Source organism: Saccopteryx leptura, chromosome 2 (assembly GCF_036850995.1).
Source record: "Saccopteryx leptura isolate mSacLep1 chromosome 2, mSacLep1_pri_phased_curated, whole genome shotgun sequence".
NCBI lineage: Eukaryota > Metazoa > Chordata > Mammalia > Chiroptera > Emballonuridae > Saccopteryx > Saccopteryx leptura.
In genome coordinates this window covers 239,605,585-239,619,750 of record NC_089504.1, presented here as the reverse complement: position 1 = coordinate 239,619,750, position 14,166 = coordinate 239,605,585, and the positions used below count along the sequence as shown (strand labels likewise).

Genomic DNA, 14,166 nt, shown 5'->3' with positions numbered 1-14,166 from the left:
CTCCCAATGTTGTCTTTCTCAACATGTAAAAAACAAAAACAAAAAGCTTTATTAAGAATGTAATATACATAGACCTGCAAAATAGAAGAAAATAAAAGTGATCCATAATCCCCTCACCTCAGGAAAAAAACACTAAAATATTGATAGTCATTTCCTTTTTATCCTCAGATCACAGGGACCCTGACTTCTATGTCTATGTCTATTAACTGGCCTTCCCAAGTACACATATTAACCTAACTGGAAGGTTTCCTTCCTTCCTCCCTCTTTCCTTCTCCCCCCACCCTTTTTTTCCACTCTGGACTTGTTTCTGGAGGTGGGTTCTCTAAATTTTGCTGGGTGAGGAACATGGATTTGGGGCAGGTTGAAATTGTGTCTGTTTGGAGTTGTTTCTCTATCCGGAATACTCACCTAGTAGCTTTGGGACCAAAAGGTTTTTCGAGCCTTTTTTTCATATGACATCTATACCCAAGAACTGGCAGAGTAATTTGGGAATGCTTTTTCCTCCGGGTATTTTACTGCTGGCAGCTTTCTGTTCTTTTGAACGGCAAGTGTTTGAACGTTGGCGATGCCTGTAATTGGCTGTGGCCATGAGACTTTAAATTGTAATGACGACTGGCAGTTGCAGGGATGGCCTTGCTTCTCCCTGCTGACCCTGTCACTGGGCTCAGGAAGGCTCTCAGTGTGGGAGAAAGGGCAGCGCGGGCTAGAAGAGGGGAGCGCGAGGGAAGCGGCCGGCCGGCGCTTCTCGGTAACCAGGCAACCGGCGCCTTAGCAACACAAAAGGGCAGAACCTAGAGAGGAAATCGGAAGCAGTGACTTAATCTCGCGAGGTTTGCTTTTGCGCGCGAACTCTAAGTGTGAGGGTCCCAGACTTAGATCTGGGCTGGACGCTGTGCAGACCCCTAGGTGCGCCGCAACTCCAGCGAATCCCGACGCCTTTATCATCCCTCCATGGAAACCTCAGCGCAAGTGCAGCAGCAGCAGCCCTCGGCGTCCAAGATCCGGAACCTGCCCTGGTAGGAGGAGGCGCGGCTACCTCGGGGAAGGGGGTCGTCCTCTAGCAGAGGCGGTGGGCCGGGAGGGCAAGTGGCCGGTCCTCAGCTGGACCTCTCCCCGCCGCCCCCGGACCTGCGGCCGGGAACGCCCCTCTCAACTCCCCAAACCCCTTCCGTTCTTATGACTTTAACCAGATCTACCCCACCCCCGTTCTTTTCATCATAGCGGAAAGCGGCTTTGGAACCCGGATGACAGCACTAGGGTTTGATCCCGCGTACTCTGACATTGCATTGGCCACTGCACCAAAATGTCCTCTTCTCTCTTGCCAAATCTTTGATGCGATTATTGGCAAACTCTAAACTAAAATGATAATAACACTCTCTAGTTACCTTTTATGTAAATGGCCTTCTGTTAGATTACCAGGCACCCTATTAGATGTTTGGTTGTTACAAAGACCCTAGGGGGTAGGTATTCTTTATTATTCCCAGTTTTACAATTGGAGTCATACAACCAAAAGGTTAAGTGACTTGCATAAGATCCAGAATTAGAAAATAGGTTTGGATTTGAACCCAAGTGCTCTGAATTCAGTTTGTACTCTTAACCATCCTACTTACACAACTATGTCCATGGAATGTTTTAAAGAATGACGGAATTTGACCTTATTTCAGAAAACTCTCAAGTTGTTCTTGTCTAATAATAACTTCAATTTGCTTTTATCGTTGTAAAACCATGTAACATACAATTTACAGTTGTAAGCATTCTGGAGTATACAGTTCAGTGTCATTAAGTACATTCAGAATGTTGTGCAACCGTCCCATTATCTAGTTCAAAATTTTTCATCACCCCAAATGGAAACTACATCCCCATTGGCAGTCACTCCCCATTACCCTCTCTTTTAGCCACTGACAACCATTAATCTTCTTTCTGTCGCTATGAATTTGCCTTTTCTGGATATGTCATATAAATACAGTTAACATGTGGCCCTTTATGACTGGCTTCTTTTCACTTACCATGTTTTCAAGGTTCACCCGTGTTGGGTGTATCACACTCCACTTCTTTTCATGGCTGAATAATATTCCATTGTATGGATAAGCCACCATTTATCTGCTTCTGTATACCTGGGTATGAGTTCAATTTTAGGTGCCCATCCAGGCTGAGATTATAAGCAGATACCTGGAAAGCTGAAATTAAGAGTTTATTAACCTCAGCATTTTTGACATTTTGGGCCAGATACTTGGTGGAGGGGGGAGGTATGGGGCTGTCCTGTGCATTATAGGATCTTTAGCAACATCCCTGGTGCCTACCTTCTAGATGCCTAGTAGCAACCTTTGCCCAACTGTGACAACTGAAAATGTCTCCAGATTTGGCTCAATGTTGTTCCCTGGAGGACACATTCACCACTGGTTGAGAACCACTGTTCCATATTCAAACCTAAAGGATTTTGTTTCTCTTCCTCTTTTATTTAGGCAATGAAAGGGTTCCTTTGCACATAACAAAATGTTCTTGTGTTTACATGTGTTGTAATTCATGCTAAATTGTATTTCAGGGTTGAAAAATACCGGCCGCAGACACTGAGTGATCTCATTTCTCATCAGGACATTTTGAGTACCAGTAAGCATTCATGTGTCAGTTGCTGTTATCTTTATTGAAGGACCAATATACATTTGGCGATGTTGTCTCTGCAGAGTAATAACTTTTGAAGACTCTGATTGGGCTTTATGGAATGTTGCTGTAAGAATTGGGGCCTTCAACTTTTTTATTCCTGCATCCGCCTGATTTAAACATACGGTTGCAGTGCATTGAGGCCAACTAAGGGGCCCACAGTAAATGAGGCAACTTTCAGAAACTGATGGTCTCTCTTCCTAATCCTCAGTTCAAAAATTTATCAGTGAAGACCGACTGCCACACCTGCTTCTCTATGGTCCTCCCGGGACAGGAAAGACGTCCACCATTCTAGCCTGTGCTAAACAGCTGTACAAAGATAAAGAATTCGGCTCCATGGTCTTGGAGGTAAATATAGGAAGATTATTCTTACTTAGTAAAGGACTCCAGTCTCTTTTCATTCTGCTAGTTTTGTTTTACTTTACAAGTAAGTTGTCCTGCTGGTTGGTAAAGAAGGAGACATAAGATATTTCCATTCTTTTTTTTTTTTATTTTTCCGAAGTTAGAAGCGGGGAGGCAGTCAGATGGACTCCCACATGCGCCCAACCGGGGTCCACTCGGCATGCCCACCAGGGGGTGATGCTCTTCCCATCTAGAGCGTTGCTCTGTTGTAGCTGGAGCCATTCTAGTGCCTGAAGCTGAGGCCACGGAGACATCTTCAGCGCCTGGGCCAACTTTGCTCCAATGGAGCCTTGGCTGTGGCAGGGGAAGAGAGAGATAGAGAGAAAGAAGAGGGGGGGAGGGGTGAAGAAGCAGATGGGCGCTTCTCCTGTGTGCCCTGACCGGGAATCAAACCCGGGACTTCTACACATGGGCTGACGCTCTACCACTGAGCCAACTGGCCAGGGCCTCCATTCACTTTTATCTGTAATTGACATTTGGTCTGGATTGGCATTAGGTAGGAGGCAGTCGTAGGGCTAGGTATTTTTCTTTGCTCTTTCCAACTTGTACCCAAACACACTGAGTGCTCAGGGAGTCGTCACCCAGTTGCTGGCTGTCCCGTGTGCACCTCCAGATGGCTTCTGGGTTCTTGTCCTGGAAGGCTGAGCTGTATTCACTACAAGCTTCCTTGCCCCCTAGTCCCTTCTTAGGTTTGGCCAGTGGGAACGCTGGTAGAAGTGGGGGTAGGGGAGGAGAATGATGCCTGGCCCTCCCTGGGGGCCACTGTAGTCTGACAGCACCCCATCTACAGGGCAGATCACACTGCCTTCTCCAGGTGTCAGTATCACTGCCCCACTAACCCCTTAAGACAGCGGTTCTCAACCTGTGGGTCGCGACCCCGGCGGGGGTCGAACGACCAAAACACAGGGGTCACCTAAAGCCCCGCCGGGGTTGCGACCCACAGGTTGAGAACCGCTGCCTTAAGCCTTGGGGTGGAATAGGCCCCAGAAGTCCCTGAGGTATTGCATAGCTCGTGGGGTTTCTCCACACCCCATCAACACCTTTTTAAAATATTTCTTCATGTAATTCTCTTCAAGTTACTGAATTTAAGTACATCATCTGTTTACTGCTGGGACTTAATACACCAAGATTACAAAATTCTAAATACTGTTGATTGCACGAAACAAAATTAATTTGGGTTTGAGATCTTAGAACATTGCTGCCATACATATTCTTACGTCAGTGTATTAAAACGCAGTAACTTCTGGGTTGCTTAGGTTGTGGTAGCTACAAATAGCGTGATTCTGCTCACGTCAGAGGTGCTGTTCACACAGACCAGGCCACTTAATTATTCCCCCAGAGTATGTCAGTGATTGTCCTCGAAAGCGGGGAGGAAAATCAGTCTTTTGCCTTTCCAGCATATAATGATCTAGTGAGTTGCAGTGGGTTTTAAATATAAATGTGATCTTCTTTTTTTTAATAGTGATGATCTCTTAGCTGTCATTAGACTTTGAGATCGATCTTGCTGAGTTAGATTGATGGACAGATACATTAATTCATAAATAGCACACCAACATCTTTTTTTATTTGTTCTGGCTTTTCTCTACCACATTTAGCTGAACGCTTCAGATGACCGAGGAATAGATATTGTTCGGGGACCAATCCTGAGCTTTGCTAGCACGAGGACGATATTTAAGTAAGAAATATTTGCATCATTTCTCTCCGTGGAGATTTCGATCAGTGAGATCATAGAGCTTAGTTTTTTTAATCTTTCCCTTTGCCAGTTTGTAAAGGGGGGTGATACAGTCAAAGGCAGCCATGAAAAAGAGATGAAGTGTAGGGGTGGTGGTAAAATTGCTAACATGCAAATACTGAAATAAACTATTAACCAAGTTTATATTACAAGTTCTTTGGGGAAGGATTAACTTCATTTTATTGGTTAACTGAGGACTGATTACATCTGAAGCCAGGATGAGCTAGTTTGAATTTAGACAGAAATGAATTGAGATCTGGATAGTAGTCAAATAAATAAACAGATAAAAAGACAGGCATGAGCGTAGGTGGTGGGAACAAACAGCCCTTGAGTAATGGGATTCCCTGTGGGAGAAAGATGGAGGTGCCAGGGGACCGTAACAGAAATGCAGAAGTTAGTCCTCAGTCCCTTTGCAGAGTGGAAGGAGTCATCAGGTGGGGTCATTTCCTCTGTGTGACCACAGATGTCTGCTTTGGCCAGAGTTCTAGGACAGGTGGACCTGGAACAGGGTCTGATGGCACATGTGTGAAGCTGTAGGTGTGGCCTGGCAGTTCAAGTGAGATTGAAGAAATCTTCAGATGGCACCATTTGTTTTCCCAGGAAAGGCTTTAAACTGGTGATCCTGGATGAGGCTGATGCCATGACCCAAGACGCCCAGAATGCCTTGAGGAGGGGTAAGAAGAGCGGTTAAGTACAACGTGCTGGCTAGCAAGCACATCAGGAGAATTAGGAACTTTGGGCATGAGCTATGGCCTGGCTTCTTTTCAGTCTTTCTTCATTTCTGGTTCAGGGAAGTCTGTGTACATTTCTCCTGTAGCCCACCTGATGTTCTAGACAATATGTCTCCATTTAAAGACAGAAGCCGGGTCTGTTGGGACCTGTGGGTGTTTCATTCTCCTGTTCAGCTGACCTGTTTCAGGGTTGGAATTTTGTATCCTCTGATGAAATGTTATGGGAGAGTGTTTCATTCCTGAACTGCTGGATAGACCCTTGATACAAAATAACCAGAACTCCCTAAATTTAGTCATACCCAGAAAGCTGACATTACTTCACTACTTGCCAAGTAAAGGGTTTGGCAGGGAAGAGAATATCCTGAGGTCTGCCTGCCTTATGGCTTGTCTGGGGCAGTCACTTTTTTTGACAGGACATTCGCAATCTCACGAGGATGCTAAGATAATCAGCTAAAAGAAAAGGACAATCTCAAGGCATTCTGGGGAGGAGTGTAGCCAGTGTTGAGGAGGAAGAGGAGGAGGAGGAGGAGGGCAGAGTATTTTCTGGTCCTAGACGCTTTGGCAGTCCCACTTTGGCATCTTGTTGTGCAGAGTGACTGTCAATCTGGGCAGGTCTCTGTGCAGAAACATTGGGCATGTGCTGAATGACACTGGTGTCATCAGCATCTCCGAATTCGGGTTATTGCTGTCTTTCATGCTCTGGGGCTTTGAGACAAGGTCCACTGGGAAGTCTGCAAAAGGCCACCTCCTCCCCCGTCCTAGCAGAAGGTAGAGCATCAACCTGCCAGATAGAATTTTCTCAAAAGGGCAGGAATACTAGGTTTCATATCTTGATGGAATGGGATGGTGAGAACACGGGTGTTGGGAATCATGGGGACTTTTACACAAAGAAGTGTTTTTTATACAATTCTGTGGCAGTCACAGGTTGGTCAGCTTTTGCAAGGAGAGTGGGTGATTTCCAGTCCTGACCACCCCAGTGACACCCCACTTACAGCAGCATCCCCATGTGTTCGCATTCTTAAATGCTTGTTACCTGTACCACTCCCATCACCATAGAATGGCTCAGGATTTCTGGGACCTTTGAAGAATCCGAATGGGCATGACGTGGCTTTCTTTTCCCTTGCCAGTGATTGAGAAATTTACAGAAAATACTAGGTTTTGCCTCATCTGTAACTACCTGTCAAAGATCATCCCCGCCTTGCAGTCCAGGTGTACAAGGTTCCGATTTGGGCCCCTGACTCCCGAACTCATGGTTCCGCGCCTGGAACATGTCGTCGAAGAAGAGAAGTGAGTATACGGAAAGAAGGAAAGGTGGAGATCTTGGGAACAGAGTATGGTGTAAGCCAGGCTCCGGGATGACTGGTTTACATTTAAAGGTGATGTTTGGAAATGACTTTGCACAGTGCTTAGCGTCAGGGGCTGTTAGCCGCTGTTGTTTTCTCTGGTATGTCACGGGCATTCTTTATAAATGTCATATGGTTCTTCTCTTGGTTCCTCCTCCTCCCCTGGAAGCTGTCCCAGTTTCTTCCTCCTCTTCTTTTGTCACTGGATACTGCATGCTGCCAAGTCCCTTTAGCTAAGATGCCTCTAGCCTTTTCTGACTAGAAGGGAAGGTTCTGAGATGTTGCATTCTGTGTAATCAGATGCCAAGCAAGTAACCAACCTGAACTGCTGCTTATTTGAAAGGAGGGGCTTTTGACTCTCTGATCCATAAAACATAATTCGTAACCCGTTGTTCAACATGGTAGTGCTTGGTCTTAAACAAGGGTCTTTCTAGACTTTGAGTGTGGCTGTGACTACTAATGCGAAGCTGTCATCCCTAAATAGGAATTATAGGTCGTCCAGATCAGGAGAGTAGGCAACTCCATCCTTCCCTTTTTTGCTTGCATTGTTTCAAAACTGTAATCATTCCAGGTTAGCCTGTTCCCTCTCAGTCCCTTCTGCATTTCCTTTCAGAGTCGATATAAGTGAAGACGGCATGAAAGCACTTGTGACTCTTTCCAATGGAGATATGCGACGGGCTCTGAACATTTTGCAGGTACGATGCCGCTCATAGCAACTCTCAAGTCATTGCTTCAGAATAGGTTTTGAAGAAATACATAAGCACCAAACAGTTCAAGCAATGTATAAATTCAAAAATTTAGAACTGGTTTTAAGACTTTGATCTCATAATATGTCCAAGATCTCCCCACCCCTTTGTCTTGATTAATCAAAAGAATAATCTGTTGCTGCTTGGCCTGTGGTGGCACAGTGGATAAAGCGTCAACCTGGAACTCTGAGGTCGCTGGTTCAAAACCCCGGTTTCCCTGGTCAAGGCACATATAGGAGTTGATGCTTCCTGCTCCTCCACCCCTTCTCTCTCTCTCTCCTCTCTAAAATGAATAAATAAAATCTTTAAAAAATAAAAGGATCTGTTGCAAACGAGGATTCTGCAGCTGTAGCATAGCCAACGAGCGGCAGTGTCCTCTGCCGAGGTGGGAGAGCCAATGAATGCAGGGTTCCAGCTCTCCTGTGCCTGTGGACAGCTGCTGCCCAGCTGCCTGGCTGCCTCCGCAGTTTCCTCCTGACCTGCCTGCACCTTGGCAGCTGCTATGATAGTCACCATGTTTCTCTCCCTGCCTGCAGAGTACCAATATGGCCTTCGGGAAGGTGACAGAGGAGACTGTCTATACCTGCACAGGGCACCCGCTCAAGTCAGACATTGCCAACATTCTGGACTGGATGCTGAACCTGGACTTTACCACGGCCTACAGAAGTATCCATGCCATGCCTGGGTCCTGCCCGCAGTACTTTCAGTGCCCAAGGCCTGAGCTTGACCCCAGGAGTGACAGCCAGTGCTGACACCCTCCTGAGAAGACAGCTATTTGACTCTGGTCAGCTTGCGGTAGGACTGAGGCTGTGGGTGGAGTGGATACATGTTTTGAATGCTGTCAAGTTCTTCCTGAAGGGCTCTGCCCTGGGTACAACCTGAAGCTGCTTTTCTCCCAGATGGGAGAGATGCAGTCAGACCTTGGGATGGGAGATGCAACCATGTCCAAGTAGTCCCTATCACTTTTGTTTTGCTGTGAAATTAAAAGTGAGGCATAGTGAGCCCTGGCTGGTTGGCTCAGCGGTAGAGCATTGGCCCGGTGTGTGGAAGTCCTGAATTCGATTGCCGGTCAGGGATCACAGGAGAAGCAGTCTGCTTCTCCACCCCACCCCTTTCTCTCTGTCTCTCTTTCTCTCTCTCTCCTTCTCTCTCCCCCTCCTGCAGCTATGGCTCGAGTGGTTCAAACAAGTTGGCACTGAGGATGGCTTCACAGCCTTGCCTCAGGTACTAAAATAGCTCTGTTGTTGGGCAACGGAGCAGCAGCCCCAGATGGACAGAGCATCGACCAGTAGGGAGCTTGCAAGTGTGGATCCTGGTCAAGGTGCTTGCAGAAGCCTGTCTGTCTGCCACCCTGCATCTCAATAATAATAATAAAGTGAAGCCTTCAGGCCTTCTGGGGAATGCATTTGGTTCTGATGGCTACTAGATAGAAACAATTAAAGGGATTCCACATATGCAGTTTGGGATTAAAAGAAATAACTGCTGAGATGAGAAGCCCTTTCTTTTTTTTTGTTTTGTTTTTTTTTTGAAGCTGGAAACAGGGAGAGACAGTCAGACAGACTCCTGCATGCGCCCGACCGGGATCCACCCGGCACGCCCACCAGGGGGCGATGCTCTGCCCATCCTGGGCGTCGCCATGTTGCGACCAGAGCCACTCTAGCGCCTGAGGCAGAGGCCACAGAGCCATCCCCAGCGCCCGGGCCATCTTTGCTCCAATGGAGCCTTGGCTGCAGGAGGGGAAGAGAGAGACAGAGAGGAAAGCGCGGTGGAGGGGTGGAGAAGCAAATGGGCGAGAAGCCCTACTTTCTAAAGTCACTCCCCCAGGGTTTGGGTTCAAACTTCTCTGCAGCGTGTTTGTTCTGGAAGTTTTTCCCTTTGCCTTAACTGCTCCTCTTTAGATATCACGGAGTTGAAAACTCTGAAGGGGTTGGCGCTGCATGATATCCTGACTGAGATACACTTGTTTGTGCATAGAGGTAACTAACTTAACCTTATTCCCTGGTTTAGAAGCTGTGGAGAAGGTGGCATGCTTTGTGGTTAAGGGGGATTAGAGAGGGAACAGGAGGCTTCATTTCTTTAGCCAAGAAACAAATGAAGAAGTATAACCCCTCCTGTTTCGTTTAGTCTTATTTAAAACTTCATTCCAAAAATATGCTTTGAACCCTTAGAACTGCGGAGGAGAGGATGATACTAAAGGCTAACTTACTTCCCTCAAGGGCCTGTATTTTACAGCAGTTAGTATGTTTTAATTCCCATTTCTAAAAGAATATTTTCTGCAAAAGGAGAGGGAGGAGGATCTATCTCAGGTGTCCCCACAGCCGGCATGTGGCCTCCTGAGGCCATTTATCTGACCCCCCCGCACTTCCAGAAGGGGTACCTCTTTCATTGGTGGTCAGTGAGAGGAGCACTGTATGTGGCGGCCCGCCAACGGTCTGAGGGACAGTGAACTGTCCCCCTGTGTAAAAAGTTTGGGGATCCCTGATTTATCTTAGCCCATCTCAAGTTCCACAGTAGGTTGAGTTTTCTGTACAGAGACTTAGTTATCTACCTTGGCAGCCTGTGGGACTTGCCCGCAGGCCAGTTCTGTTGCCCTTGGGGGTTGGACCTGGCTCAGTGTTTCCCAGGTGACCTGCTGTGCGGTGTTCTGGAGAAGCTCTTTCCCCAACAGCCGACTGCACAGACAGTTGGGTCCATGAACGTTGGTTCTGCTGGCGGCTTTTCAGGCCTCTTCCCAGCCGGCTGGCATGTTAACTTCTGCCCAAGAACATGGTTGGCTTAAGCCTAGCTCTGTACTTTGCTTGTGAAAGCTGAACATAAACTGACCTTTAAAAATTAAGTTTGTTTTTAAAATTGGGACAGTACGTGAGAACAGCTTTTATATTAACTTACAGAGCTACCCAGTGGCTAAAAGAGTGATGCTTAAGATCCTCCCATGTCCTTATGATCATTCTAGAATCTAATTTTTTTTTTTTTGCAGGGGTGGGGGCATGGTTACCCTGTGAAGACTCACAAAATGAAATGGATAAAAACTGAAAACCTACCCAGTTTTATTTCCGTAGAGGTGTGGTAGCTTAGTGATCTGAGGCCACAAGAAAAGTGTGACCCATCTGATCTTGAAGCTCATACTTGTCTTCTAGGGTGTTTTTTAATAGCAGGGAGTAACAGACCTCACCCAATTGATTTTGTTTTTCCCCTAGTTGACTTTCCATCTTCGGTTCGAATACAGTTATTGACCAAAATGGCAGACATTGAGTGAGTATTTGTTTTCCGATTTTAATCCTTTTCCTCCTCTTTTCCCTGTTGTGGTCTGTTCCTGCTTGCTAGGTTTCAAATTTTTGTCTGCCTCACTCCTGTGCAGTACAGCGTAGTTTTGGTGGGATGGATGAATGAATGAAACATGGGGAACGGTGTGAGATGCTTAAAGACATGAATAAACACAAGGATAGAGATAACACAAATTTGAGATCAAGACTAAAAGGTTTGGTCCACACTCTTCTTTTGTTATCTGGGAGGCCTGCTTCAGGTCTTCTGGGGACACCAGCTATCCAGCTGTTAAAGCATTTTGGCATACCAGAAGTATATCGGGGAAAGTAAACAAACTCAATTTTCCACTTTGCCTGGTTCAGTAAACAGTTTTTAGCCCCCAGTGAGGCTGGGGGCTGTCATTTAAGTAGACAAAAGCATTGGGTTCAGAATAAGACTGTCAACACAGGCCAACTGTAATTTGCCCTCATTGGCTTTTGGATGCACAAATAAGGTGACTGCTTGTCACTACATTGTGAAAATCTTGATTTTGCTTTCAATGGCCTAATCATTCACAACACAAGGTGAAATGGCAGTGTCCTGTGTTACCCACAACACCCCCGAACCATAGCTGGCTCACCCAAAACTCCCAGTGAATTAAGGGGAAGGACATCTTAATGATAACTCCTGGGAAATTCTGCCTACCTTCATAGAACTAGAACAAGGTGAAGTTCAGAACCCTGCTAATAATTTTTAGGCTTAACTTTTCCCTCACCAATTTGAATCAGATTTATAAGAGGGTTTAGGGCAGAGAAGAAAATGTTAGGAGGCACATACAAGCTTGGTGTCCAGGACACATTCTCATTACCTCCCCTCCTTCAGACTTTCGGTCTTGGGTGTCTCTCATAAGAGGGTCGCTGTCCATGAGTCTCTGCTCTACCTTTGGATTTTTTTCAGGTACAGACTTGCTGTTGGCACCAATGAGAAGATTCAGCTGAGTTCCCTCATTGCCGCTTTTCAAGTCACCAGAGACCTGATTGTCACTGAGGCCTAGCGGCTGACTGAGGACCATTTGCTATTCTCAGGCCCAGCAGTAACTAGAAAACAGGGGAGCTGGTTATGGGACAAACTGCTGCCCGAGGTCACAGTCACCCCAAGCCTTGGAAAATTCTTGTTCCCAGCATGGGTGGGCAGACATATAAAAAGTACCTTGTTTGGGGCTGTTGAGAGCAGCGCTGTACAAAACATTTGTAATGTACAATTGTCTTACTGCACTGCCCACTTGTGTTTTATAGAGAAAAAAGCAAACTTTATTTCAACCTGAAGGCTTTTCCTCTTCAGTTGCATGGATGACAGGTTTCCTTTCAGACTATAATGCCTTGCAATATAATATGGCCCACATGTCTTCTGACTCAGGTTAAACAGAACCTCTCCAGAAATCAAGTATGATCTGTGACTTTTCGTGGATCCACTTTCACAATAGATGTTAACGGATTTCTTGTCAAAACTTTTATACTCATAAAATGGACTCAATTCTTTCTTTAAAAACTGGTCTTTTTATTTCTCCTTTTGAAGTAGAAGAGTTACTAGCAGGTTTCTAATCGAGGGTGGACAGTAGAAAAAACTTTGTTTCTGCCATTAGGGGCCAGAGGTTGTACCACACACGTGTTCACTGCAGGGAAGGCGCAGGAGAAGAAGCCTGACTACACTTGCACCTGCTGGGAGGACCGGGACCTGCACCCGGGAGCGGGGTTTTACAGCGGGGTGCTGCATTCCCATCACTCTTCATGGAAATAAAGCAGCTTGCTTTTTGGTTAGTTACAAGTGACTCTCCTCAGTTACAAAGACACAGATTTTATTCAACTTGCATCTATATGGAAAACTCTGTCTCTGATATCAGAGTAAAGGATGGTGACTGTCCCTTGTGAAGGTGTCAAATTCCCACACTATGAAAAGGGAAAAGTCAGTTATTTCCAGCCTCGGCACAGGACTCCCTGCCCGAGGACACGAGCAGAGTTTGGGGCTAACGGCTAAGTGGGGCTCAAGGAAGCCTCCCAGACCACACTGATTTTTTTTCTTCAGATAGCCACAAAATTAAAAACTCGCCCAATCCACTCCCAGCTGTCCTGTTGTACTCACTTGCTTTAGAGGTGATTTTTTCCCCCCTTAATGGAAAAAAATGAAACGGAGAGCCAAAAGCTTTTAAACTTTTTCCTTCAATGAAAGTCTCTCATCTTGAAATGTTTTTTCTTCAGCAACAACGGTGGTAGAGGAGAGACTCTACTTTTTTCAACACGTTTTATGTTACACTGGCCTCCATAAAGCACCTATTAAGAAAGCCAAAGGATAAGATGTTGCATTTCTTTTTAAAATAATTTAAAATATATTAAATTTTCCAAAGGCAGACTTTGTTTGAGTAAGGTGTCTCGATTAGCTAACTACAGGTCACTGAAGGAGAACAGTCCTTAGAAAGGAGCAGTATTTGTGGAGGGGTGGGGTGGACACTGGCTCATCAGTCCGATAGGGGGAGAACAGCCAAGTCAGACTTCATACAGGGGAGGGTCAGCTGACGTCATGCCAACGCCAACTCTATACACAACTAAGGGGACATCACAACTGTTTAACTTAAGTACTATGGTTTTTAGATACCATCAAGGAACACACAGTTGTACCTTAACATCTGTTGAGAAAAATACAAATAAATATGCTAATGAAAGGCAAACAACTGACAACTCAGCCATCTGAACAGTCATGCAGTTTGGGAATTTGTGGAACCTGGCATAGAGATTTGTTGTCTGCACATGCACACCATTATTTAGAGAGGAAAAAAAAGCCAATTATAGCGTCTCGGTTAGGAGCACAGCCTCTGTGTCACCTGGACTTTTAACTTTTAGTTAAGCTAATACCTCTAACCAGAGACTGCTGCATGAAAATTTTGTCCCACTGGTCAGAAGGGAAATGGAGGAAAGACTTGCCAACATCAAAGCCACTCGGACACAACAGAAGAGAACTCCAAACAATGCCACCGTTGCAGTTGAAACAATCAGAAGCCACATCTCCCTGGAGAGGGAGTTCAAACCCCTTTGCCACGGCAGAGAGGGTCTCTAGGCCTAGTTAACTCTTCTTAATAACCGCACTTTGAATCAAAACTACTAGAAAGAGTTCAAAAGTGTTGTCTAAAAGTGGACTGAAGATTCAAGACCAGGTGCTGTGGCTAGGGGAGTGGAATCCCATCCCCTATGACCAACTGTCATGTGGCCTTGGGAAAGGGACCAAGACTAGTCCACTGCAATCTGGTTTTGCTACATTCT

General features: G+C 45.9%; 1 protein-coding gene across 1 annotated transcript; it reads left to right on the top strand.

The window, feature by feature from the left end:
* The first annotated feature begins 840 nt into the window (after positions 1 to 840).
* RFC5 (replication factor C subunit 5) lies at positions 841 to 13,989 on the top strand. The gene is made up of 11 exons (XM_066370810.1): positions 841 to 1,016; positions 2,543 to 2,607; positions 2,870 to 3,006; positions 4,656 to 4,735; positions 5,393 to 5,466; positions 6,651 to 6,810; positions 7,480 to 7,561; positions 8,149 to 8,278; positions 9,511 to 9,588; positions 10,810 to 10,864; positions 11,813 to 13,989. Exons 1-11 carry the CDS (start codon positions 952 to 954, stop codon positions 11,907 to 11,909), a joined length of 1,023 nt encoding a protein of 340 aa, XP_066226907.1. The 5' UTR covers positions 841 to 951; the 3' UTR covers positions 11,910 to 13,989.
* The last annotated feature ends 177 nt before the right edge of the window (positions 13,990 to 14,166 follow it).

Coding starts and splice junctions, on each gene's coding strand:
- RFC5 (XM_066370810.1), top strand. CDS start 952: ATGGAAACCTCAGCGCAAGTGCAGCAGCAGCAGCCCTCGGCGTCCAAG. Junction 7,562..8,148: donor GGGCTCTGAACATTTTGCAG/GTACGATGCCGC, acceptor CCCTGCCTGCAG/AGTACCAATATGGCCTTCGG. Junction 9,589..10,809: donor ACACTTGTTTGTGCATAGAG/GTAACTAACTTA, acceptor TTTTTCCCCTAG/TTGACTTTCCATCTTCGGTT.